Source organism: Pieris brassicae, chromosome 3, assembly GCF_905147105.1.
Source record: "Pieris brassicae chromosome 3, ilPieBrab1.1, whole genome shotgun sequence".
Lineage (NCBI taxonomy): Eukaryota > Metazoa > Arthropoda > Insecta > Lepidoptera > Pieridae > Pieris > Pieris brassicae.
Genome location: NC_059667.1, coordinates 11,874,334 through 11,898,080, shown reverse-complemented (window position 1 = coordinate 11,898,080; position 23,747 = coordinate 11,874,334). Strand labels below are relative to the sequence as shown.

The 23,747-nt window shown below is 34.2% G+C and overlaps 1 protein-coding gene and 1 non-coding gene across 2 annotated transcripts; one reads left to right on the top strand and one right to left on the bottom strand.

The window, feature by feature from the left end:
- Positions 1–159: 159 nt before the first annotated feature.
- Positions 160–23,736, bottom strand: LOC123706960 (ankyrin repeat domain-containing protein 29-like). The gene is made up of 12 exons (XM_045656644.1): positions 23,628–23,736; positions 15,371–15,493; positions 13,237–13,335; positions 12,484–12,582; positions 11,289–11,486; positions 7,587–7,784; positions 7,370–7,468; positions 7,121–7,219; positions 3,268–3,402; positions 1,608–1,680; positions 1,317–1,433; positions 160–843 (listed from the first exon to the last, which is right to left on the bottom strand). The coding sequence occupies exons 2-11, from the start codon at positions 15,491–15,493 to the stop codon at positions 1,396–1,398; spliced, it is 1,161 nt and encodes a 386-aa protein (XP_045512600.1). The 5' UTR covers positions 23,628–23,736; the 3' UTR covers positions 160–843; positions 1,317–1,395.
- Trnac-gca lies at positions 6,872–6,943 on the top strand. Its single transcript has one exon. It is a non-coding gene; the product is annotated as a tRNA-Cys (tRNA).
- Positions 23,737–23,747: the final 11 nt, after the last annotated feature.

Sequence of the window (23,747 nt, the reverse complement as noted above, 5' to 3'; positions counted from 1 at the left end):
AATATTTTCAAATCGAAATAGTTAAGACGTATATCATAATGATTTTATAATATTAGGCCCTTAAATTAAGCGGTACATTTTAAATAGCACAAGATACGTAGCCTAACAGTTCTTGTATAAATAATATAGTTGTCTTATTTGCTAAATTTAAAAAATAATATAAGTAACATCTGGCTTAGATTTTACATTACTGTGTTTCGTAATTAGCTGTACAAAAATTACTTTGTAGATTCACGACTTAATAAAATGTATCAAGTCATCAGCGCGAATTATTTCTTAATTAAGGAGTAATTATTATCAAATCGATATAAATGGACAGACTAGAATTTATAAGATCGAAAATATTTATTGAATGGTCTCATCATTTTTATTGTGCCTTTGGAGAAAATTTAAACTAAAATTATAATTGGCTTGATAGGATATAAGGCACTGGGATAAAAAGTCTCTTTTAGCGTAATTAAACAATTTAATTGCAGTAAAAAGCAAGGATTTCAATTGATAGGTGTCTCAAAACTAATTTAAAAAAATATTATAAAATTTAAATCCAAATAGCAATTAGGACACATGTGAAAGAGAAATAGGCTTTGCTTATTAATGTTTTCTTTCTCAGTATTCAAGCCCACTAATTTATTTAAAGTAGATTTGTACATTTAAAGCTATAACATAAAAATTGTATATTAATTGGACAATTAGATGCATAAATGCTAATTGAATGTTCATCTCTTCACGTCGAATTCGAATGTCGCTTAACGCAATTGGTACATTGACATGGACCTGGGGGACTTTCGTACGACAAATGCGCCTGGGCAGCTCGATAGCATAACTCTCTGTAGCGAGCACAACCTGGTTAATACAAATTTGCTGTTTCAATCAACCTTTGATTGGGGACATTATAAAATTATAACACTAAGGACATGATATATCACAGGCTACTACTTCGAAATTACAGGTTTGGTTTTTGTTTAAAATTATGCTTTTATTTAATGCATTAAAACAATTGTAAGCGAATTCAATCGTTTTTTTATAATTACTTAGAAAAAAAACTATGATTAACAATTTGTATTAATTTTCAGCCTTAATAACCGCCTTATATTTGAGTCTGAATTTCTAAGACCCTTTAGTTTAAAATACTTAAATTTTATACTAACTATATGTATGAAAATCCTAGCAGCGCTCATTATATTTGGGCCTAAACGCCACCATGAAGATACTTGTTCAAAATTATTAGTGCACTATAAAAAAAAGCTTTACGAACATACGAATACTTGATAAAACTGAAGTTTGTACTCGGAATACTAAAACGTGCAAACGTTTACCTGTTGGAGGTAACGCAAGTCTAGTATCGGCTGCAAAACCACGCTGTGCCAGTCTATCCAGCAGTGTCGTGGCTGACCATCACCTCTCATTGTCGCCTTCTGTCGCTGTAATAGAGGCTGTAAGGTATAAAGTTTTTATAGGGTAAATAAAAAAGGAAAATATGTTAGTTGATGTGAGAATTTCCTTATTCACAAGATCTAAATGAGTTCGAGAATACTATTTTAACTAAAGCGTAAGACTAATTGTCTAAGGTGTACACGACACTCGAAATTAGAAGAAAAAGTTAGTACCCTCGGTCGGCGCTGGTGAGTAACCTCCAGACTTCTCTTCAATTCGAGGGCTTGATGATCCGTCCGATTGTTCCTGTAGCAACAAATACATCTAAAATATATTAGGTTAATTCGCCTTGCAGGAGCTGCACCGGTTACAATTAGAGGTCGTGGCTTCAGCTCACACCTTATACAATAAAATAATATGCAGATAATTTAATTAAATATATGTATATTGAAAAGTGAACTGACGCTGTCCGTGCAAGGTCAAATAGTAAAGGCACTTCTGAAACAAATTAGCCTTGTGGTTTTTTTGTCAGAATCAAAACCGGTAATAAAAATTGCTGTTCCGCGAATGCGAAATGATATAGCCTATCTTCGTGTATTGAAAAACGACATGATTTTCTCAGTTTTCATATTGAAACAAGTAAGTTTACGTAATACAATTATAACTCGAACTACCATTAGCAGACCTGTCGCTACAGCCGCTCGTTGACATGCCGAGAGCAATTTTGAAAACTTGATTTCAGATAGTCTAACAGTTAGTGAACTAGGTTAATTGCTCTGTATTGTACTGTCACGGCTCATAGGAAATAATGAAGCAATGAACATTTTCACATAACGCTTCTTCCCTGAGGAAATAATAAATAGGTCAGGGATTGGAGGTTGTAACTATTTTAAAATACATCGCATTATTTTAGTTGTTTTTAACCGGCTTGAAAAGGTAGGTTATTATTATTATTAGTCTAATAACCTACCTTTTCCTAACCTATATGTATGTAATATTGTTGGAATTGGATAATATTTCATTAGGATGATCTCTAGGTTACAATTGCGTGTGCTCAATTTCGTCAGTGTCTTTAAGTTTGTCCATAAATTTGAAACTAAAACTAATATTCTATGTAAACTTTGGCAACAATCTATATTTCAGTAGTTATTGATATGGCTTCACTAATTTCTTACGTGTAGTAGTTTTACAGTTTTTTAAACCTCTCCAACGTTTTTATTACAATAATACGTCTCTATATTCTAAAACGATGGTTTTTTTTGTGCCGACGTACCCGAATATTTTTGGCTATCTTGTTGTACAGGATAATTAAAATATAAAAAACACAGTAGTCCCAACGTGTTAAAAACTGTACCTAATTACGCAGCTAAAGTAGTTCTTCAGTGTTACACAATACAAGATTTAAAATTATCGTGCTTCCGTAGAAACTAACAAATATAAAAGGCATCTCAATTATATTTTTATCCGAAATGAGGTCAGCTTAGAGAAGCAACTTTTGTGACTTTTATTTGTTGTTTAAGTAATGATGAAATTATTATTTTTAGTGTCTAAGTTGTGGTATGAAATTCCTCCCACACGCCTATTTTCTAGAGGACAATTTTCCTATTTATCCTGTCAGTGATACAGAAATATCTTCGTAGGATTTATTATTTTTTCAATGACATATTGTACATGTGCTTTTATGCACAGTTTCTATAAATAAACCTTTATATATTCTATATTTTCCCATAGCATCTTTCTGCCTAAATAATATTATTATTTTATATATAATTTCTTTCTTGTTACTATTAAGAAATAGTATTTGACAGTATTAGGTAATCTGAAGTAGTGTGTGACTATGTGTGTCCATTTTCATTATTTCAAATATTAAATTTACACAACTAATTTATATACCTGGTGATGATCAAGGTTGGCTGTAGCAGTCAGTAGGCCTAAAATTGCGGAGAAAGAACCTCTAGCCGCGCGCCGAAACCCTTCAGGTGGTGACTCGGCAGCGCCGCCTGCAACGCTTAGTGGTGATTGAGACCACTGAAACGATAGATAAGGAATAAAGAGGAAAAGTCCACCATTAGTGTGGTTATTTAGTTATATCCCTAAGTTATTTAGGCTATAGTTATTTCCAAAACTATTTAAAAATATCCAGCGTTGCGAGCTAGGACTGGTTGCTTAGTAAAATGATCATAACCAAGAATGCGAAATGCATGTTTCTTTTGAAACATGGTAAACAGTATTCAATTATTTCTGCAACCCATTTAAAGTCTTATATTTATTTCTATTTAAAAACCAAATCATCATTATTTAATTAATAATCCAATTATTTTCCAGGAAGTAGACGTCAGTAAGCTTTGTTTGCCATAATTTTTAAGCGTTATAAAATAATCATAAACCCATAATGGCCTACGCGACTTAATTGCCGTATTTAACGCACCGCCGCGGGAGTCCAAATTAAAATCAAGCAAACATTGATTTCTGTTTGGAAAGTTTTCATCTCTCTAGTGTGAGTTAATCAATAAGGCAGGCAGGCAATAAAGGCGTCCTAAAGTTATGGGACATGAAGGGAAAGTATCTTAAATATTGTAAATAGGGTATTTTACTGAAAGAAGTCTATGTTATTTTTAAAAGTTAGTAATACTGCATTCAAAGACTTTCTAAAAATTACTTGCCTCGTCTGGGAAGCGAACCGACTTAAATGTAAAAAAACATTCGTACTTTTATGATGGCAATTGAAAGAATGGCCAAAAACGAATAAGTAACATAGTATTTTAAAAGAAAGGAATAGCGTGAAATCATTTTAATCCAATACAACACATGAAAGTGGGTATTTTTTGTAAATTAGTTAAATAAATACTCAAAACTTGAATGGAGAAGAAGAAATCGAATGGTGTAATATAGGTGCATATACAGGATATGAGAAGCTTAGGGCATGATAGAAGATTGATAGCTTAAGCATTTCTACATTCCAGATTGGTAGTTAGATTCACATTTATACTTCCACCTAACTTAAGAACAAACACGAGCGAGGATTTAAGAGTATAAATTAATAAGATGTCATAATAGTTAAAAATTATTAGTAATAACATGATAAAGCAACAAATCGTTACCGAGTGTAGATAATCCTGTATATTTCTTAAAATTGATGACTTGTTTTCAAATGGTCCATTTTTTTCAGTTTTAAATAGTAACTTGAACTTAAAACATTAAATGTTTTACTCAAAAGTTTTTTCTCAAAAATTGCTCAACCCAACCCGTTCCGGTTGGGTTTGTTCATCTAGTTTTTCCAGTTTTAACTTCATCTATCAGTAAAGTTTATCGTTTAACTGTGAAAAGTATCTTCCAAGTTTCAGCGCAAGTGTGTACAAAGTTATAATGAATTTTCAAGTGCTTTTAACCGCTACAGGCACTTGATAATAAATAACAATTGTTTTAATCGTATAAGAATCCAAATAAGGAATAAATTTTATATTAATGAAAGATATTATATTTAACCATAGCTTTTTTCCTTATTTAATTATACTTCGTTACCATAATAAACTTAATTATACAAATAAAAAAACCTAAAGTAAGTAGGTAACATAAGTTATTAGGCAACGGCATAATCCGGCACCCTTATATATATTAAGGCCGCCCAGGCAACCCACAACAATAAAAAATTTACCTTACTTTCACTGCAACAGTACAGTGACATAAATTTTAAAAGTTGAAATAAAACTTTAAAGTTATTTCAAATACTTATATTGTAAGAAAACATGTTTACGTAGCAAAATACCATACACTTTTAAAAGTTGTATCATTATTGACTTACACGACATTCAGTAAAGCCCGCGGCTGAACAACACGAACTTTTCAGGTAATTTAACTTGCTTTGTTCGCGAGTGGTACAGAGTTTAGGCACCTACTAATAATTTGCGGTTAGGCTGTTATAAAAATAAATGTTTTAATTTAGAAGTGTATGTAGACAACTTTTATAATTAAAAAAGTATCATCAGATAAACGGCTACTCATCACATTTTATAATTATTTAAGGAATTTCGATCATAAGGACAGTTTTACACTTTTTCACATGTTCCTAATATAAATCCTATTTAAACCTCACCGTGAAGTGGCCTAGGGGCTTTAGCGTGCAATCTGTGGTCGTAGGTCGTCGATCCCCTGCTGTACACCAATTTGGTGAAAGAAAACATCGTGAGGAAACCGGCTTTTATGAAACAGATACAGAAATCTGAAAAGATTGTAGCGAAACTTAACTTTTTTTTTATTATACACCGCACCGCTTTTATTTGTAATACTCGCGTATTTTAAAGACAATAATTTAGTTTGAATATAAATAATTCTATCTACAGATAATTAATTTCCTGTCATTGCAGAACATTTACTATAGATATTTAGGTTCGCATAGTTCACGTGGGAGAGAGGCCAATTATCGTAGAATTACTGTACATACATTGTTAACGAACTCGAAACAAACGAACATGAATAATATAATGAGATACAAGCCTTAAATGCGATCTTTACTGAGCTGAGAATTAATTATTAAAACACGTCGGATCATAACGTCAACCGAATGAGAATAGAAAAATCTGTGAATGATATTATTTATATTGCTGAATATTTAAATATATTATAGTTAGCATACATAACGCACGTGTACGTTTTTTTATAACAACCTAGCCTACGGGACGCCCTAAAAGAGTAGTCGTCGCAGCCCATTGACACCTATTTTCGTGGGTGGGTTGACGGCCTTTGAGGAAAGATTAGGCTTTTATTTTATACTAGGAGGTCGTATCTCCTAGGAAAGACCACAGGGAGTTTATTCCGTAGTTCGTAAAAGAAAATGTCTTGTGAAGCGGACCGTGAAAGACTAAGTCTAAGGCAAGCCGGTTTCCTCACGATGTTTTCCTTCACCGTTCGAGCTAATGTTAAAAGCGCACATAGAATGAAAGTCAATTGGTGCACAGCCGTGGATCGAACCTACGACCTCAGGGATGAGAATCACACCCTTAAGCTACTAGGTTAGGTTACTAGTACCAACACTGCTGTTAAGTCATAGAGACTAGAGTGATCTATATAAGTTACAAAGCAAGTAGATTATGCGCATAATGCAGAAAATGTGATACAACATATGATGGCTATGTATAGGATTCACAAAGCACATTCGCGCATTCTCAGAGGATTAGAGAATGTATGAATAGAGGCTTTAAAAGTATAAAGCTCAAAATCTATTCATTACTTAACAATGAGCTTAAAACAGATATTTGTTAAAGATAGATAGGTGGAATAGCATTTAGATAGTGTTTCGACGTAATTAGGTTGTGTTAGTTTTATCTATTATTAACATATTAGTTTGATAAATTGCTTATCAGCTTCACTTACACCCACAATGTGAGTTTTCTGAAATAATCTTTAACTCCAGCGATTAAAGTTCAAATTCAAAAACTAGTTTTTATTGTGACATCATTACATTACACACTTTTGTCCTTTTTCAATACCATGAATATGCGGGGATATAGCTCAGTGGTAGAGCATTCGACTGCAGATCGAGAGGTCCCCGGTTCAAACCCGGGTGTCCCCTAAGTTATCCTATATTTTATTAATTTTATACATATGAAACCGAATTATGCACTATTAAACTTTATGATACGATGCGTCAAGCCACATAACTGCCTTTTAGGTCCCGGAATAGAAATTAATTTGTTTTCAATAAAAAAACATTCATATTTTTTATTCCCAAGATGTTTCTTAACTATACCTGGTCAGTGAGGGCCGGATCTGCCCCACGAGCCAGCAACAACTCAACAATGTCTGTCGCATCGGCCGCGCACGCAGCATGCAGCGCTGATGATCCCACCTAAAGCCAAATATCATAGTTAGAAAAGCAGAATATCTTCAATTTTAAAATAATATATTTTTGATTATTTATTATCTTTCGTAATCACAATCAACCTTTGCTTTAAATCAAGGTTTCCTGTGCTAATTATTTATTTTGAAACAAAATTACGTTATTCTGTAAATGCACATCTGCTCCAAATGCAAGGAGGTGTTCTACAATGCCGCGACATCCCTGCGCACACGCCATCTGCAGCGCCGTCACACCATTCTGCAACGAAATTAAACTTAATTTTGTTTCTTTGTAAGTTCAAAGAAACTTATGTGAATTATGAATGCTTATAGGAAAAGAAAGCTTTTCTTTGTTTTAGTGAAATAAATAAACTCACGCTATCAACAGCATCCACGTTACACTTGCTTTCCAATAGAGTCTGTACTAGCTCAGTATGTCGATGGACTGCTGCAATATGCAATGGAGTTCTGCCGGAGTTATCACGAGCCTCGCGCGAGGCTCCCCTTGCTATCAGGAGAGCGGCAGTGCTGCTGTGACCTCCCTCACAAGCTAGGTGAAGTGCCGTCCGACCAGCCTAATACCAAAGATACATATTTACGAATATAAGTATTCCCATATTCGCTCTAATAGCTTTTAGTAGTTTAATAAGAACAAATATTTTTAATTCTACTTAGACGGAATACCTTTTCATATTCCTTAGTATGTAAAATACTAAGGTTTTAAGGCAATCAAGGTTCATAATAATTTACCAAAAACATTAAAAGATCTCTTACATGGATGGTTATATTCTACTAGAGTTTTTAAAAATCAACTCAATGTACCTACTACTTTTGGAAGAATCATATTTTTGAATAATGTGATGTTTTATCATTACAAATTTACTATAATGATATGTAATACTCGTAATGTATGTAACTTATATGTAAAATTCCTTTTAAGTCAAATTTGCACGCCTGTGTGGCAGAATATGAACTTCAGATTGTACCGCCACAAGATTTTGTGCAAATAAATTATTATTAGTAAAAAGTAAACTAAAAATGATTCAATTATTATGCCTAAGGTTAAAATTACTTGTTCGCTTATAGTCGGCAAGATATCTTTATAACGTAATATAAAAATAAACTCAACCCCGAATAAATAGAGTTCGTGAATATTGATGCTTCAAATGTTTTGGAACGAAATAAGCCCATTGAATGGAATTGAATTTCGGTGAGTAATTATTAGAAGTGTTGAGGGGTGGAGAGCAATGAGTTCCATAACGGACATTATTGGAAAAGTAGGAAATCGAGCGTACAAATATTCCCTTCTAGGTAATTTACATTCTTCCTTATATTATTAGCCTTTTTCTAATACACTTACATATTATAAAAGAAATTTCCTTAGTGGCATCTGTATCAACTAAAATCCGAACCGATAAGCGGTTTTTACATTGATAGCCTTGGATTCCAAAGATTTTATATGAGTTGACTGAGGTAAAAAATTGTTAAATGTATATTTCTGTATGATAGTTTTCCAATATACTGAAAACCAAGCGTGCCACCACTTTGATATTAACTCTGATGGTAACTTAAAAAAAACCATATACCAATGGGTTTTTATTAGGTCTGGGCCTCAGATTTCTGTATCCATTCCGTAATCATTTCTGATAAGCAAGTAGGTGATAAAACTTCTGTAACTGACACACACCGTCGATTTTTTGTGACTACGTTTTGAGTGAGTGTCAAATGGGCACATATAGGAACGAATTATATATTCTTATAAGTAAGCTGATATAATTCTATCAAGCAAAACAGGAACACAATTTACCGAACATTTACGATCCATTAAAAACCTTAGACCATGAATTTATTTAGTCTAAGTATACTTAGTACGTACCTGTTCCTGATTTAGTAGGAACAGTATTGATACCTGGCTGAAAATATTTTTTTATTAGAAAGAAAGCAAGGTTTGTTGTCGTTGGTGGGTCGACCTCAAATAGAATATACAATACATCGTTGTAGTCAACGTCAAAAATAATATTAATTATTTTAATATTTCCTGACTTTGAGATTTAATTTCAACAATATTATACGCGGAAATTGTAGAGATATTTGATGAAGCAAGTAATTTAGTTGTTTTGCCTCGCAAGCTTTGTCAGACGTTAACTGTCTGCTAAATTATGCTTCATTTGTTTAATGAATATTCAAATATCAAAGAATTTACGCTCAGCTAACTGTGGAACTACTTTATCGGCGTTAGAAAAAAATTTCCGTCACATTTTTCGGTTACGCGTCACACTTTGTATTATTTGTATTCATGTCTGTGATAATAAAAGCGTTTTGTTAAACTTTATCTAATTTAACTTTATTAAACCAATTCTTGTGAAGTTGCATAAAGTAGATAATTTTTCGAAAAATAAGGCCATAAAGTTTTTTTTTTTAAATAATTTAAAGTTTTTTTTAAATAATAACAATAATTATACTATGTCTATGTTCTGTATAGCTGTTAAAGAGTAAACGTACATAAATCCGCCTTCAAATTTGTATCTCTAAGCTTAATATTCTTGAAAATCGTAATCACATATCATATATCTATGTCGCAGCCAATTAGCTTAATTAGCCGTTCAATCAACAGCCTAGCCTCTTTACTAAACAGCGCCATTAAACTAGCGACCTGAATTGTATTCAGCCGTAGCATTTGTTACAACATTTAATAAACTGGATGGCTAATGATTAGGCCATTCGTACGATCATGTGACAGAAATAAAAAACTGGAATATGTGACATAAGAGATTCTTTAAGTTATTAGTGTTCTTAAGCTAACCGTTAGTATCACTATACTCCTTCATTTCATTAAACTTTGGAAAACTTAATCAAATTTGTTGTTTACCTACGATTTATTGACAGTTTGGAGTAGGTGACAGAAAGTGGAACCAAGTCGTGTAACGTCAGCGTTTCAAGTCATTTGTCTAGCTGTTTGATCAAATGGCTGAATATCATTCAGGCCGTCAGTTGAACGGCGCTGTTTAGTATAGAGACTAAGCTGTTAATTGCACAGCTAATTAAGCTAGTTGGCTACGACATCCACATATGAAAAGAACATAAGACTAATCGATGCTATAAAAACAGCATGAAACGAAACTGCTACGATTTCGTAATGTGACCTATAGACTCGTCAGCGGACGTTTTATGTGAATATTATGCGAATGGAGCTCACTAACGACCAATTCATTGTAGAAATCATATTGATATACGTTTTCGCCATAATGTATGTTTTAATCTATTATTATAAGATATTAACAGGTGCAATGTCCAAGCATGAAAGTAGAAGTACCTCTCACGTCGCATTTTTGTGTACAATACTGACAAATATTGACATATTGTTTCTGGTGGGTGAGGTGGGAACCTCACTAGAAAAAAAAGTTTTGCCGTATGTACCAGCATTTTTTAAGTTGTCAGTTATATGTCCTGTCAAGTCCGCGCCATATACGCAGCTATCCCCGTATACGGGCGTAGTACGTCCACAATTCCAAAAAGCCTTGAAGTTGTACCTGCAAGCAGACCTGTGGTCTGTGGACAGTGAACCTGTTAAGTAGTCAGAATGTTTGTCTCATTTATTTTCAAAGTGACGTGAAAATTACTGTCGTGCGTCACAGATGGTATTCTTATGAGGCTTTTAAGTGAATTCTGATAATAAGTCAAGAATCATCATCATCATCAATGGCTGTAAAGCCCCTTGTTGGGCCTTGGCCTCCTCAAGTATATTTCTCCATCGCGATCTGTCTCGTGCTTCTTGCGTCCAACTTCGAAGACCTATTGATTCAAGGTCCTTGACAACTCTATACCATCAACGCAGCCTCGGTCTACGAGGTTTTCTCTTGCCACCAGAAGAAATAGATGACGTTGGCGTCAAGGATACGAATACGTTAAACACCGTCATCGCAAACAAATAAGTCAAGAATGACTTTATTTACACCTATTAACTTAATTATTATTTACTATGCGAAAATTTCAATATAAAAATCAGTGTTTATAACGGCCACTCAAATTCAATTGTTTTACTAGTAGTGTTAGTATTAGCTCGCTACAACTAAACTTACCTTATTAATTGCATCAATATAAGCTCCTTTATCCAACAAAAGCTCCACCACGTTGGTGTAACCGGCTCGTGAAGCAAGCGCAAGGGACGCGTCACCCGTTGCGTCGATGGTTTGTACTCTTGCGCCGATAGAAATCGCGAACATGGCAACATCGTATGAACCACGAGCGCACGCGCATTGCAGAAGATCATTCTGTTTCTGATGAATTTAAATTAGTTTAATATATGTTACATATGCATTTAATAATCACCATCTGTTCACGAAGTATTTTCGAACCAATTTATCCTTCCAGAAAAGAGCGTACCAATTTTTCAAAGGCCGGCAACGCAATCGCGAGCCTTCCGGCAACGTACATGACTTTGTATTTTGCCTCCTATTACATAAAAAAATTGAGTATTCGAATTACGTGTTCATTTAGCGGGTTTTCTGTGCCAGAAACTAATGTTTCACCGGGATCAGAACTCAAGACCTACGTCCCAATAAACAGTAAGAAAACAAATACATTAAGGAAATTAATATCATTAGTCACGTGATTAAAAGATTCAATGAAAATCAATTTTGTTTCTTTCTAAACGCCTTGAAATATATTCTTCAAACGCTCAAGCGTTTTATGAACGTTATTTTTTAATGTAATATGAGATAAGGATTATATTTTCAAGGATGTAACGCCTCATTAAATCGTTTATTGACCGATTCAAATCACAAAATGGAGTGCAGAAATAAATATTTATTGGCGATATCATTATTATCCTTGATCCTATCTTTATGTTACCCTTATTTTTACTTTCTTTAGCATTACTGGTAGTCCTATTTAGAAAGTTGATTTTGCCATATCTTGTTTTATATTTGATTTTATTAAGTTTGATGCTTTAATTAAGTTTACCTAATTACCTTACCTTATACCCCCTTTTAAAAAAAAAACTAAACCATTGTACTCTTTTAACTGTGCTCCTTTGACTTTTATATCGAATTGTATTTACCCTGTGTTGAAGAGAGACAGACAGTACATTACGTAAAACGGTGCATTAAGACTGATATTATTTATAATGAATAAAAAGTTTAGATTTTTTGTAGTATTACTTTAATTACCTACATCAAAGCAAATTAATAAAGAAAATAATTGCATAAATTTAAAAAAATATTATTATTTAATGCATGATGTTATAATTTAAAATTACTAGGGTATTATAAAAACCTTATTGGTAGCAGCCAGACAAGCGCCAGCTTGAACTAGAACTTGAACAGCGTCCAGGTGTCCATGCCAGGCTGCCATTAACAATGGACGCATGCCAAACTGCGAATCAACAACATAGATTTAACTTTAATTAATTATTTAAACTTAAAAATTCTACCAGTACATAATATTCGATATAGGTATGTATCTCTTTATTTTTGGAGTCAATATCACAACTAGACATACACTAATCCGAAATACATAATTTAAATAAATTCATAAATCATCACACGAAATAAAGATTTCAGGTTAATTACGCGCTATTACATAATTTAGTAATATATCAATGATAGTTTACAAATATTAAATGCGTTTCTACACCCGCAGAATAGAGGGCGCAGACTAAATTCGTTCTATACAAATAAATAAAACTATATTTTTAGGTCTGGGCCTCAGATTTCTGTATCTGTTACATGGTCATCGCAATAGGCAAATGTGTGTCCTTTGCCTGACACACACCGTCGACATTTTGGGTCACTATTTTTCCTTTGCCGTTCGAGCGAATGTTAAATAAGAAAGTCCATTGGTGCACAAAAGCGGATCGAACCTACGACCTCAGGGGTCGCACAATGAAGCCCTTAAGCTCTGCTCTACGCTCTTGTCACATTCGTTCTATATTTGTCAATATTGACGACCTCAATCGTTATTCCACGTAAAATGTACCCTTTATTCAATATGGCCACATATCAATAAGCACTGAATATTCAATATTACCTTGTCAACAGCCTCAATATCGCAGTTGGCGTCGATCAGTAATTTGATTATCTCCACATTGCCTCTACTCGCCGCCCAGTGTATCGGTGCCCGCCCATACTGAAATATCATTATAGTATTGATCCTGTAACGCTTAAAGAAAACATGTGGTTGACCTATTATCAATGAGAAATAGAAAATCGAAACATGAAAGTCAAGTCTCGGTTGGTAAATAGGCTGGTAACTTTAGCACGAACACTTATATAGCAAAAATACTACAAGTTCTAAAACGTTTAAAAGTAAGTTTAACTAAGTATTTATTATTTAGTTTAAAAGTAAGTAAAACTAAGATTTTTGCTATTGATATAATTATATATTGTCCTGTTTTACCCAATTTTGCAGGATACGCCATCGACTTTATGGTCCGTGGTGGGCCGGTTTTATAACGATGTTTTCCGATGCCGAGCCAGTGGTAAATGCGCACAGAAAGAAAGTCGATTGGTGCACAGCCAGTGTTCGTATGACCTCAGGGATGAAACAAGATCATGCCACTTGGTCAACACAGGCAGTGTATACTTACTTACACCATACATTTTTACTTCAAATAAAACTAAACTTTTAAAAATAAAGGGCAATCAGGCTGGAGGCTCCCCATATTCTATGCGACACGCACATTGCCCAAAGAATCCCGAGTTGCGTTGCCGGCACTTTAGAAACCGGTACGCTTCTAGGACCCAAGGAGGTTCAGAATATCGACGGGAAGCTATATCCACGTACAGAAAGCACTAATACAGTCTAGAACATATTCTACCTGACTTAGTAATCACATGCTTTTTCATTAAAAAATTCAGCTACCAAAGCATTCTTTCAATCGCTGAATAATTCATGCGTGTTCCTGAGAGTTAGATACTAATCTGGAATGGTAAATACAACCCGGAGTCAGAGGTGTTAAAAAATTCAAGCACGGCTGGTTGAGCTTACATTTTGGATGAAGGTCGAATCTTGTGTCACGTTCCTTTTTTTTCAGATGAACGAAATTTCAGATGAACTTCGAAACAGATCTAAGTGTCACAACCTTACACTAATTTGTGGCGCTAGTACTATATAGCGATCTATCTATTTTTTTTCATATAAAACAAGAGGCAAACGGGCAGGAGGCTTATGTGATGTTAAGTTATACCACCTTTCATCAACACTCTACGTCCGAGGGCTTGCGAGTGCGTTGCGAGCCTTTAAATACATTGAAAAAAATATAGGAATTACATAAAAAACGTGTTACAGAGTGCTAACGCTGATATAAACATTATAACCCTTAGTATAATATTGGATATAGCGAATGCCTTCGATCGGGTGTAGAAAGCGCTTCTCTCGAAGCTTTTAGCCTTCTTTCCGAAAAACTACAGAGGATGTTCCGACCTTAAAACCGTGAACGCTAGGTCCCACAAGGCCTATCTATGTCTTATACCCGACTGTTTCTTCTGCATATCAATTATATGTTGCAACTTAGCAACATTCATTGCCTAAAGAGATCGATCTGAGATAAATCTAAATAGAGTAAGTAAATCAAAGACTTGAAAGCAACAATTCGCCTGCGGTTGCTGTGTGCTGAGTTCAAGCGAGGAAGAACTTCATCAGTAGTGACAAAACAATTGAATAAAAAGTTCAAAACATATTCTAGGCGTCGTTTGTTTTATAGTAGAAATGAAGATATCTATAGAGTGTCCATAATACATATTATACACAACCATGTGTATAATATGTATTTGTAGGTAAATGGTTTTTGACGCCGGAAACCAACCAGATAGACAATTTCACAAAACTGTTTGCGTTTGTTACAAGATCCTGGCCGATTTTTAACGATTAATACATTAAAAACTACAAAAGAAACATGGCATTATGGCCGGGAAAGAAAAAAACAACACATGACTTGGATGAGACCGTCATCTTCACCTCCGAAGAAATTTAAGGCGATTCCATCTGTTTTAAGATTTTTTTTTGTAAAGCGCCTTTAATGCCTTTGATTGTGATATAAATTACCGAGTTTATTTTAGTTTTTCTTCTGCTAATTGTTATTAAGAATTCCTTTATTTTCGGCAACTATCGTAATAGAGATAATTTTATCTAAACGATTTCATGATCTTAAAATAGCACTTACATTATTTCTACAGTTGACATCCGCGGGTCTCTGCAATGCCTCTCTAACAGCAGCTGGCTCATTCTTGATGACGGCTTCATGAAGCAACAGGTCGTTCTGTTGTACCCGAGACCGGTCGCACATCTGTGAAGAAAAGTATAATGTTGGATACACCCTTAACAGGAATAATAAGTTACGTAATTATCGTAACAGAATAGTGACGCTAAATGTTTGTATGGAACTTATACAGCGCTCTGTTAGTGTATTTAAAAGAAAACATTGAAATATAATTCGTGTCGTCAAATACGGATGTTCCACAAAACTATTGATTGTGCTCTCAAAATTTTTACTCCACAACTGAAATCGAATCTTAAATAAATTTAATTAAAATTGAGATATAATATGATTTTGTAGCATTTGAGATATTACATAGTAACATTGAATTTACTTTTATTTTATCTGCTTTCCATTTAATAAATGAATTTAGTTTGAACCTACGTCGAATAATTTGTATCGAAACTCGTTAATGGCCCAAAACGAAACGATTCATCGTAATGGGCTTATGAATTCCCCAGTTAATAATTAAAGTCTAAAAGATGTTCAGTTTAGAGCAAAATTTTATAGTTTTAGATTACTTTAATTTTGTATAGACCTGGTGTCATTGCTGTAAAACACGAGAGTAAATGGAATCTTTTTAACTTCTTGACACGACACCATGGACAGAAATCGAAATATTTAACAACGAATTATCCACCGTGATGGGATTACATGTTTATTGGCGTCAGGTTCTTGTTAGAAGTTAAATATCCTGAGCTCAGATATACGTGGGTAACCCTGAAAATGTTTAGAACTGGCCAGTTAGAAACATTGCTAATGAAAACTTTTTTTCATTAGCAAAGAAAGGAAGAAGTCAAGGAAAAAAGATGATTGCCTCATTCTTTGGTCGGAAAGGTAATTTCGCGACAGTTGTGCTAGAAGATGGAAGGACAGTTACTGCAGACTGGTATGTCAATCGCTGTTTGCCTGCTGTCTTGGAAAAAAATTGACAGCAGCGCCCTCGAAGCAGGATCCTCCTTCATCACGACAATGCTTCAGCGCACTCCGCAAAACGGACTATTGCGTATTTGACTATGGCAGGTGTCGAGATAATGAGTCATCCGCCATACAGTCCTGACCATTACGAGCCCTGAAGATGCGGTGAAAGCGTACGAAAATGCCATAGAAGAGGAACCCCTAAGGAAGAATGGGCCCACTGCTTTTCTCAGTGGTTCCATCGAATGCGACGATGTGTAGAGAGGAACGAAAATTAGAAAAACAATAAAAGTATTAGCAACTTTCTACATTAAGCCGTTTTTCATTTTCTAAACAATTTCAGTGTTATCTAGGTATACACGTGTTTATTTTAATACTGTAGTATTAAGTAAGCCATTGAACCCTTAGACGATTGAATTAATACAATATGTAAATTTAGTTACAAAGGACAATCGATTTTTATATAAATGGTTGTCTAAAAGCTTTGCATTTTTCTTAAAAACAATTTCGTAATACGTGAAGAACAAGGATTTCATTTTCATGACTATGATTATTCTTCAGTGTCTAATTCGTTTAGGGTTACCCAAATATTATTGTTCTCCGTCGGCGTCAGAATATAATAATATTGAATAATCAAAGCCTTATTGAGTTTTCGAGTTGTGCTTGGAATTGTATAAATTGAAAATCAACAAATTTGAAGAAAATAATTTTAATCAGACATTTCAATAAATTTGAATTTATTTTATTAAGTATTAAAAGAAAAAGAAAAACGTTATTTCGAATAATGAGGATGAGATGAGATGTACACTAAACTGAAACAGTTCACTAGAATTTCTTGTGTCGTGGGCAGCAAGACTCTTCCAATTCGACATACTTAATATACAAGCCCAAAAAAAATTTTTTTATATCATTTAAAAACATAAAGCATATTTTTATTCACATCAGAGATATTGCCCACAATAGGGATACATGTAAAAACCGCAAAGAAATCCGGTTAGTACTTTAGAAGATTAGAAAAAGACATAAAGTTTAAAAGGTATTCACTTATCGTATTAACTACAATAATTATTCGATGAATTTATTACACATACACGTTTAGTACATACACGCTAATGGCTTTATAGAGGAGCAAAGCCTTCAGATGCTTCCAACTTCCGGTACGGGTGTTGGAAGGTAATGAAATTAAGCGTCCCCTCCATAATTAAATAAAAGGAAGGAACACGTAGGTATATTTAGAAATTTTTTTTATAATGTATCTTCCAAATAAGCATGAAAGTTTCTATTATTTTATTAATCATGTGGTCCATCTATATCCACTATAAAATCATAACTACTTTCGACTCTTAGAGCTATATCGTGGTTTGTATCATTTAGTACTTTGATATCTCTGTGAATTAAAAGTTGTTATGCAATAAGAGAGTGACCTATCAGCAGATACGGGCAAGCCTTGGCATTGGTATGAGTCAACTTCAAAAAATATTACACGAATATTTAGGCGTCAGGAAGATTTGTACCAGATGGATTCCCCATACTTTAACCGACGACCAAAAACATATTCGCATAGACTGGTGTCGCAACAACAGACAACACCTTCTCGAAGTTGTAATGTATCCAGAATAAACAAGATATTTTATATTTTTTTCAGTTGAATTTGTAAAAAAATATTATTCTAACAGAATATACACTAATTATCCAGAGCTTGATATATTCGTTAGAGGGCTGATCAACTTAAAAAAAAGCACTGTAAAGTGCCTGTCTGATATCTACACCGCTATAAACTGAAAGTGTAATATATTTTTTTAGAATTTTTGTAACATTTATGTTTGTTTTATAATTGTCATATATTTTAGAAAATATTGATTGTAACATATACTGCAGATATTATACTTTAAAAAATAAACTGCTATTGCTTAATTCAAAGTATTAAAGATAGATTCTTAATGGATCTAACATGAGGGTTTTGTCAGCGGATGTGGTTTAAAAAGCTAATATTCAATAAATTTATTAAATGACGTATATTTATCCGAGCTCAGACCAAAGACTCATTTATCAAGTGTTTAGTAAGCCACGTGAACAGTAAAAAGTAGATTTTGAGAAATGTCCTTTTTAATTTAATTTTTGTGTTAAATTGGTTGTAATATCTCATTTGTAGTTTTAGATTGTCAGAAGATTACTAGAAAACAGATATATAAACAAAATTATTTTTTAAATTAAAACCTAAATTCCACTTATTATTGGGACATAATACGTATATAATATTTTACGTTCCTGAACTAAATTAGCCTAAAGAGAAATCAAGCGAATCCCCCATAATTTGCTTTCTTAAGTGTAGCCGTACTCAAAGTAATTTATTAAAAGAAAATCGTTACATAACCTAGACCTAACCACTATGTGGTACCAGGTGCCCACTGAAGTATTTCCGAACTAATTCGTCTTAGGGTCCTTCAAGAAAAGAGCGTACCAACTCTTAAAAGGCCAGCGACGCACTTGCGAGGCTTCTGGCAATGGTGCAGGTGCATGGGCGGTATCACTTAACAACAGGTGAGCCTCCTGCCCGTTAGCCTTAGGAGGCGATAGGTCGCATAAAAGAAATACCTAAACTAAAACAAAAGATTGATCGAGACACTAGTGTTCCTCATTTTCTTATACTGCTCTGAAACTTGGACTGTGAGTGCATTCGGAAGAGCCCTCTAGATGCCCTCGTAATGTGGTGTTAGAGGCTGATGCTCAGCATTCCCTGGAAGGCAACGAAATACGAATTTTTGAAGTCGCATACAACTAGGTGACAACCCGTCTTTCTTCAGTGAATTACCTGTTGGTAAGGATCTGTTGATCCTAAGCGTCTTTGAACATATAGTATGCAGAGATCCTGATAACTTCTAAAAGCTTGTGGTGACCGGTAGAGTGAAAGGCACGAGATAGAGATCTGCCTCGGGATCTCGGTAACTGTAACTGTAACAGTACAGGCCTTAGTATTGCACCGGTACTAAGGCTTGCTGAATATATCCGGGAATGGAGGAAACTATGCAACACCAACACGACCTTCAGTAATAAAGAACTAAAAAAAAATAAAAATCAATGGCGCTACAACCTTTTCAGGTCTGCGCTTCAGATTTCTATATCTGTTTCATTATCATTTGAACATTGAATAGGCAAGTAGGTGATCAGCCTTCTGTGCCTGACGCACGCCGTCGACTTTTTGGGTCAAAGGCAAGTCGGTTTCCTCACGATGTTTCCTTCACCGTTCAAGCTAATTTTAAATGCGCACATAGAAAGAAAATCTAATGGTGCACAGCCGGGGATCGAACTTACGAGCTCAGGGATAAGCGTCGCGCGCTGAAGCCACTAGGCCAACACTGCTCCCAATAAAGAACTGAAGCCAGCATGAACTAAAATTGTGCAATGTTTTCTCACTGGTTTAATGGCTTTCACACAATTTACTATAATGGTTGAAAACTGAAACATTGAAGGTTAAGTTTACAAAAGGATTGGGTATTTTTATTTATTTAATAGTACAAATTGAGATTTACATGAATTTTAACATCTAAACATATCACAACTTTGCTATGTAACGTATTAAACAGATTAATACTTTAATAAAACCTAAACATAACAATCAAATATACATTATTTATAATTTTCTTAACTTAACTCGTAATCATTAAAATAATTAAAAATTTAATAAAACAAATTTTTTAAAGTTTTGTGCCTGTGGCATTGTACCTTTAACGCTGGCAACATTTCGTCACTGTATTGCGATACTTATTCGTTGAACGAGGAAAGTATCTCCACCATCCACCACCTTTAATCTATAATTAGCGCCTGTGCACTTGAACCCTACGGCCCGAGAGTTTCTACTCCAAAGGAAACGAAATCAAAGTTGGATTATTATTTAAGCCGTTAATTATTTTCCGCCTGCGCTGCGGCTGCCACAGTTTCTTTCCCCGTCTGAGGTAGGTGAGACGAGGCTAATGTGTCCACAAGTAGCATCACATACCAAAACCCGTCCCTTCTATCAAGGAATGAACGACATGTCATCCGGCCGCGTGTCATCGTCTCTGCCTGTTGGTTCCAAAATGGCTGGAACATTAACGGAGGCAAGAGAGCGGCGTATGATGTCGTTGAGCGCGACGTGGCGAGAAAAACGATCTGCACTCTATTGGCAATGAAGGCCAAGCGCTTCAATACATTGAAATAAAGGTTCTGAGTATATAAGGTACAACACACGATCGATAATATAAGTATCTTATTCAAATGTAATATAATATTTATTAGACATACTTGTTATCCAAATAATCAACTGATCAGCAAAATGTAATGTAACAAAGCGACCGCAACAATAATACTTTACAGAGCTTTGTAGCGAATCGCTACGAATGACAATAATTAATTAGTACTGTGTATTGTAAAGGTTTCTATTTTCAATAATTGTTATATTGTATTGAAGACGTTACATAAGCTTTATTTTGTAGAAAAAGTTTAACCTTATTTTCAATAATTACACCATTAATTCGTGGAAATTTTATTCAATTTTTTATTGTTATGAAGCAATTATGACTTTTCTATAGGACAGAGAAAAAGGCCAAACTAGTGGCGTAATTACCAACAGGCTGGAGCCTAGGGCGGCCGGTTTTTTAGGGCGGCAAATCGGGTCCGACTTTTTTGGTTTGCTACCTAATAGAAATCAAACAGATTTTGACGTTTTCTAATGTTTTACTAATAGAAAAGTCCGCAACAAAAATTTGCCGATGACTTTCCCCTCTCACTAGTCTTTGGTGTAGGAATCTTTCATATTTTAGAGTAAATCAGCAATCCTCCTCTGCGACCTCAGCTCACACTTTATATAAGTGAAAAGAGCGAAATTGTTTCAAATGTATTTCCCTATTTCCTCTCTCTTGCCTTTATCAACTTATACATGTTATTCCTACTACTGGTTGGAGGCTACGATCTGGATGATTTGTGTAAAATTTTGTTCTCAGAATCAAATCTTATATTTTTTTTATTTTACATGCAAATTACAATCGTAATTGAATTGAATCTAGATTGTTGATCTAGTTGATTGAATCTAGGACATGCCAATTGTAAAGGCGCTGGCAGCACAAACTTCACAGCCTCTACCTTGAAATGAATGAATTGTCTTAATGGTTAAAAGATGTAAGATATTGTCTACAGACATTAAATTACTATCATTATTAGCTACTTTACAGGACGCACTTGGAGAAACATCAAAACGTAATTTAAGCAATTTAAAGAAGACTTTTAATCTTATGTTTAGCAAGGTTTTCACACTTATTATTTGTTAGATAAATGATCTTTTGGAGATTATAATTCAATTACCCTACGTATTTGGAAAACAAAGCGCGCGCAAAATAAAAGCTATTTTTCTATCATCGTTGGTCGGATCCATGGTTATGTTGTGTTTGTTTATCAAACAAAGAGGACAAAGGGATCACGTTTCACGGTACTTTGTACCAGGAGAGTATAATCCGACAGGAGGCACATTAATGTATTTACCCCTGGGGTCGGGTTATCGACTAGGGTTGAAACCTTGGCCTCCTTTTATTTACGCTACTCGTGTTTACTTTCAAAACCGCGAAAGTACCCAGCTTTGTAACCTGTAACTATGAATGATAGGAGTAAGTTTTTTCGTTTCATCTTCAAAGTCAAATCAATCATAATATCGTCTTTAAAAGCGTTGTCATGTTCAAGAACGCACCCGCCTGAGGAGAACAAGGCTTGTTAAAGCCTTTCAGTTCAGTTTAAGGCCTTAACGAATAGGTTTAGTTTCGCAATAATATAAATGTTTGCATGAGGACACGTCACCCGGAAAATGTAGAGCAGAATGATGCTTACAAAACCTTGTGCTTAGGTGCTATTAAATATACAGATAACTCCCACTATATTTAGGTTGTTTTGTAAAAAAGTTTGCGTGGGACCTTTTATGAAACATCAGATTGCAATACTTATAATCCTTTTAAAGCTTTATTTCATAATAGTGCTGCTTTTATATTTTGTCAGAAATAATATGTATTTTGGAAAGCTTTTTCAAATAATTGAAACGTTTTCCAATTAACGACCTTTTTTAAATTAAGTTTACGGGGCAAGAGATGTAATTTACTCTCTATGAGATTGATATATCGTCTAATGAACTCTACAGTGGCGCCAGATAAAGTTAAAAACGTCGTAAAGTTTGCAAATACGACGTGTCGAGCAATAAAGCATGGTTGAGCCCTCGGGATTAGTTTTAGTATTTCAAAGAATTCTTTTTATTTTAATGTTGAATAAAGTGTAATAATTCTAGAATTTGTTGGAAAATCGGGTGTCAAATTTATATCTATACGATCAAAGAAATAATGAAATAAAATTCAGTGTATTTCCACCTCTATTAGGTGAACGAGTGATGCGAACCAATCTCTTATATAAACACGGAAAATTGCGACTCACGGGATTGCCTGTAAAATGTATTTAATATTCGCGTGAAAATTTATCCCGCTGTTTGTATGATGTAGTAGACTGGATTTTTTAAATATAATGATGAATAATATAATTAAGTTAGTTTAGTTTAATATAATTATTTCTTCAAGTGTAATTTTTTCGCGCCGTCTATTACTTGTTTTCTATTTGAAAAAAGAACAGGCTTTGTATGAGGTGAAATAATTTTTTTTCATTGATAAATGAAGGTTGGTTTATGCCAAAATAACATCGCTTATGTGACCACCGTGGCTTCGTTTACAAGCGAATATCCGAACATTTAAGCGCTTAAGGTCTTAAATTGCCCGGGGAGCATTCGCATACACATACCTTAACGATTAATATTATAATATAGACTCTAGTTTAATATAATTATTTCTTCAATGTTATAACATTATAGATGAGATCTAACCATTAGTAGAATATTTTTTCCCCACAGTAAAGTTTACATTATAATATATAATAAGTCATAAATCATTTAACAATAATATTTTCTTATCAGAAAAAAATAATACACCTACACTACAAGATAAATCTTCAAATAATGATACAGCATGTAATGCTTGTCTAAAAATGTGGACAAGATTATATCGTGTATGATTACGAGTGTTATTAAAATGAATGTCTATTATTTTCTAACGTCACGACAAAAATCGCCTCAACAATATGACAACAGCATCTAAAACACACTGTTTGATTTTTGTTACCTTTGAGTGTTGAGAGCATAGTTAATTAGTTCGGTACTATTAAAGTATTAGCGTAAGTGTTCACTTACCTTGAAAAGTAGCCTTCAACAGTTAGGCTCAAATATACTTAGAAGTATTGAATTCGTCGCAAAGTGTAAGGCGGGCGGCGTAGCAATCGTCCGCGCTACGGCATAGTCCGCGACACATTG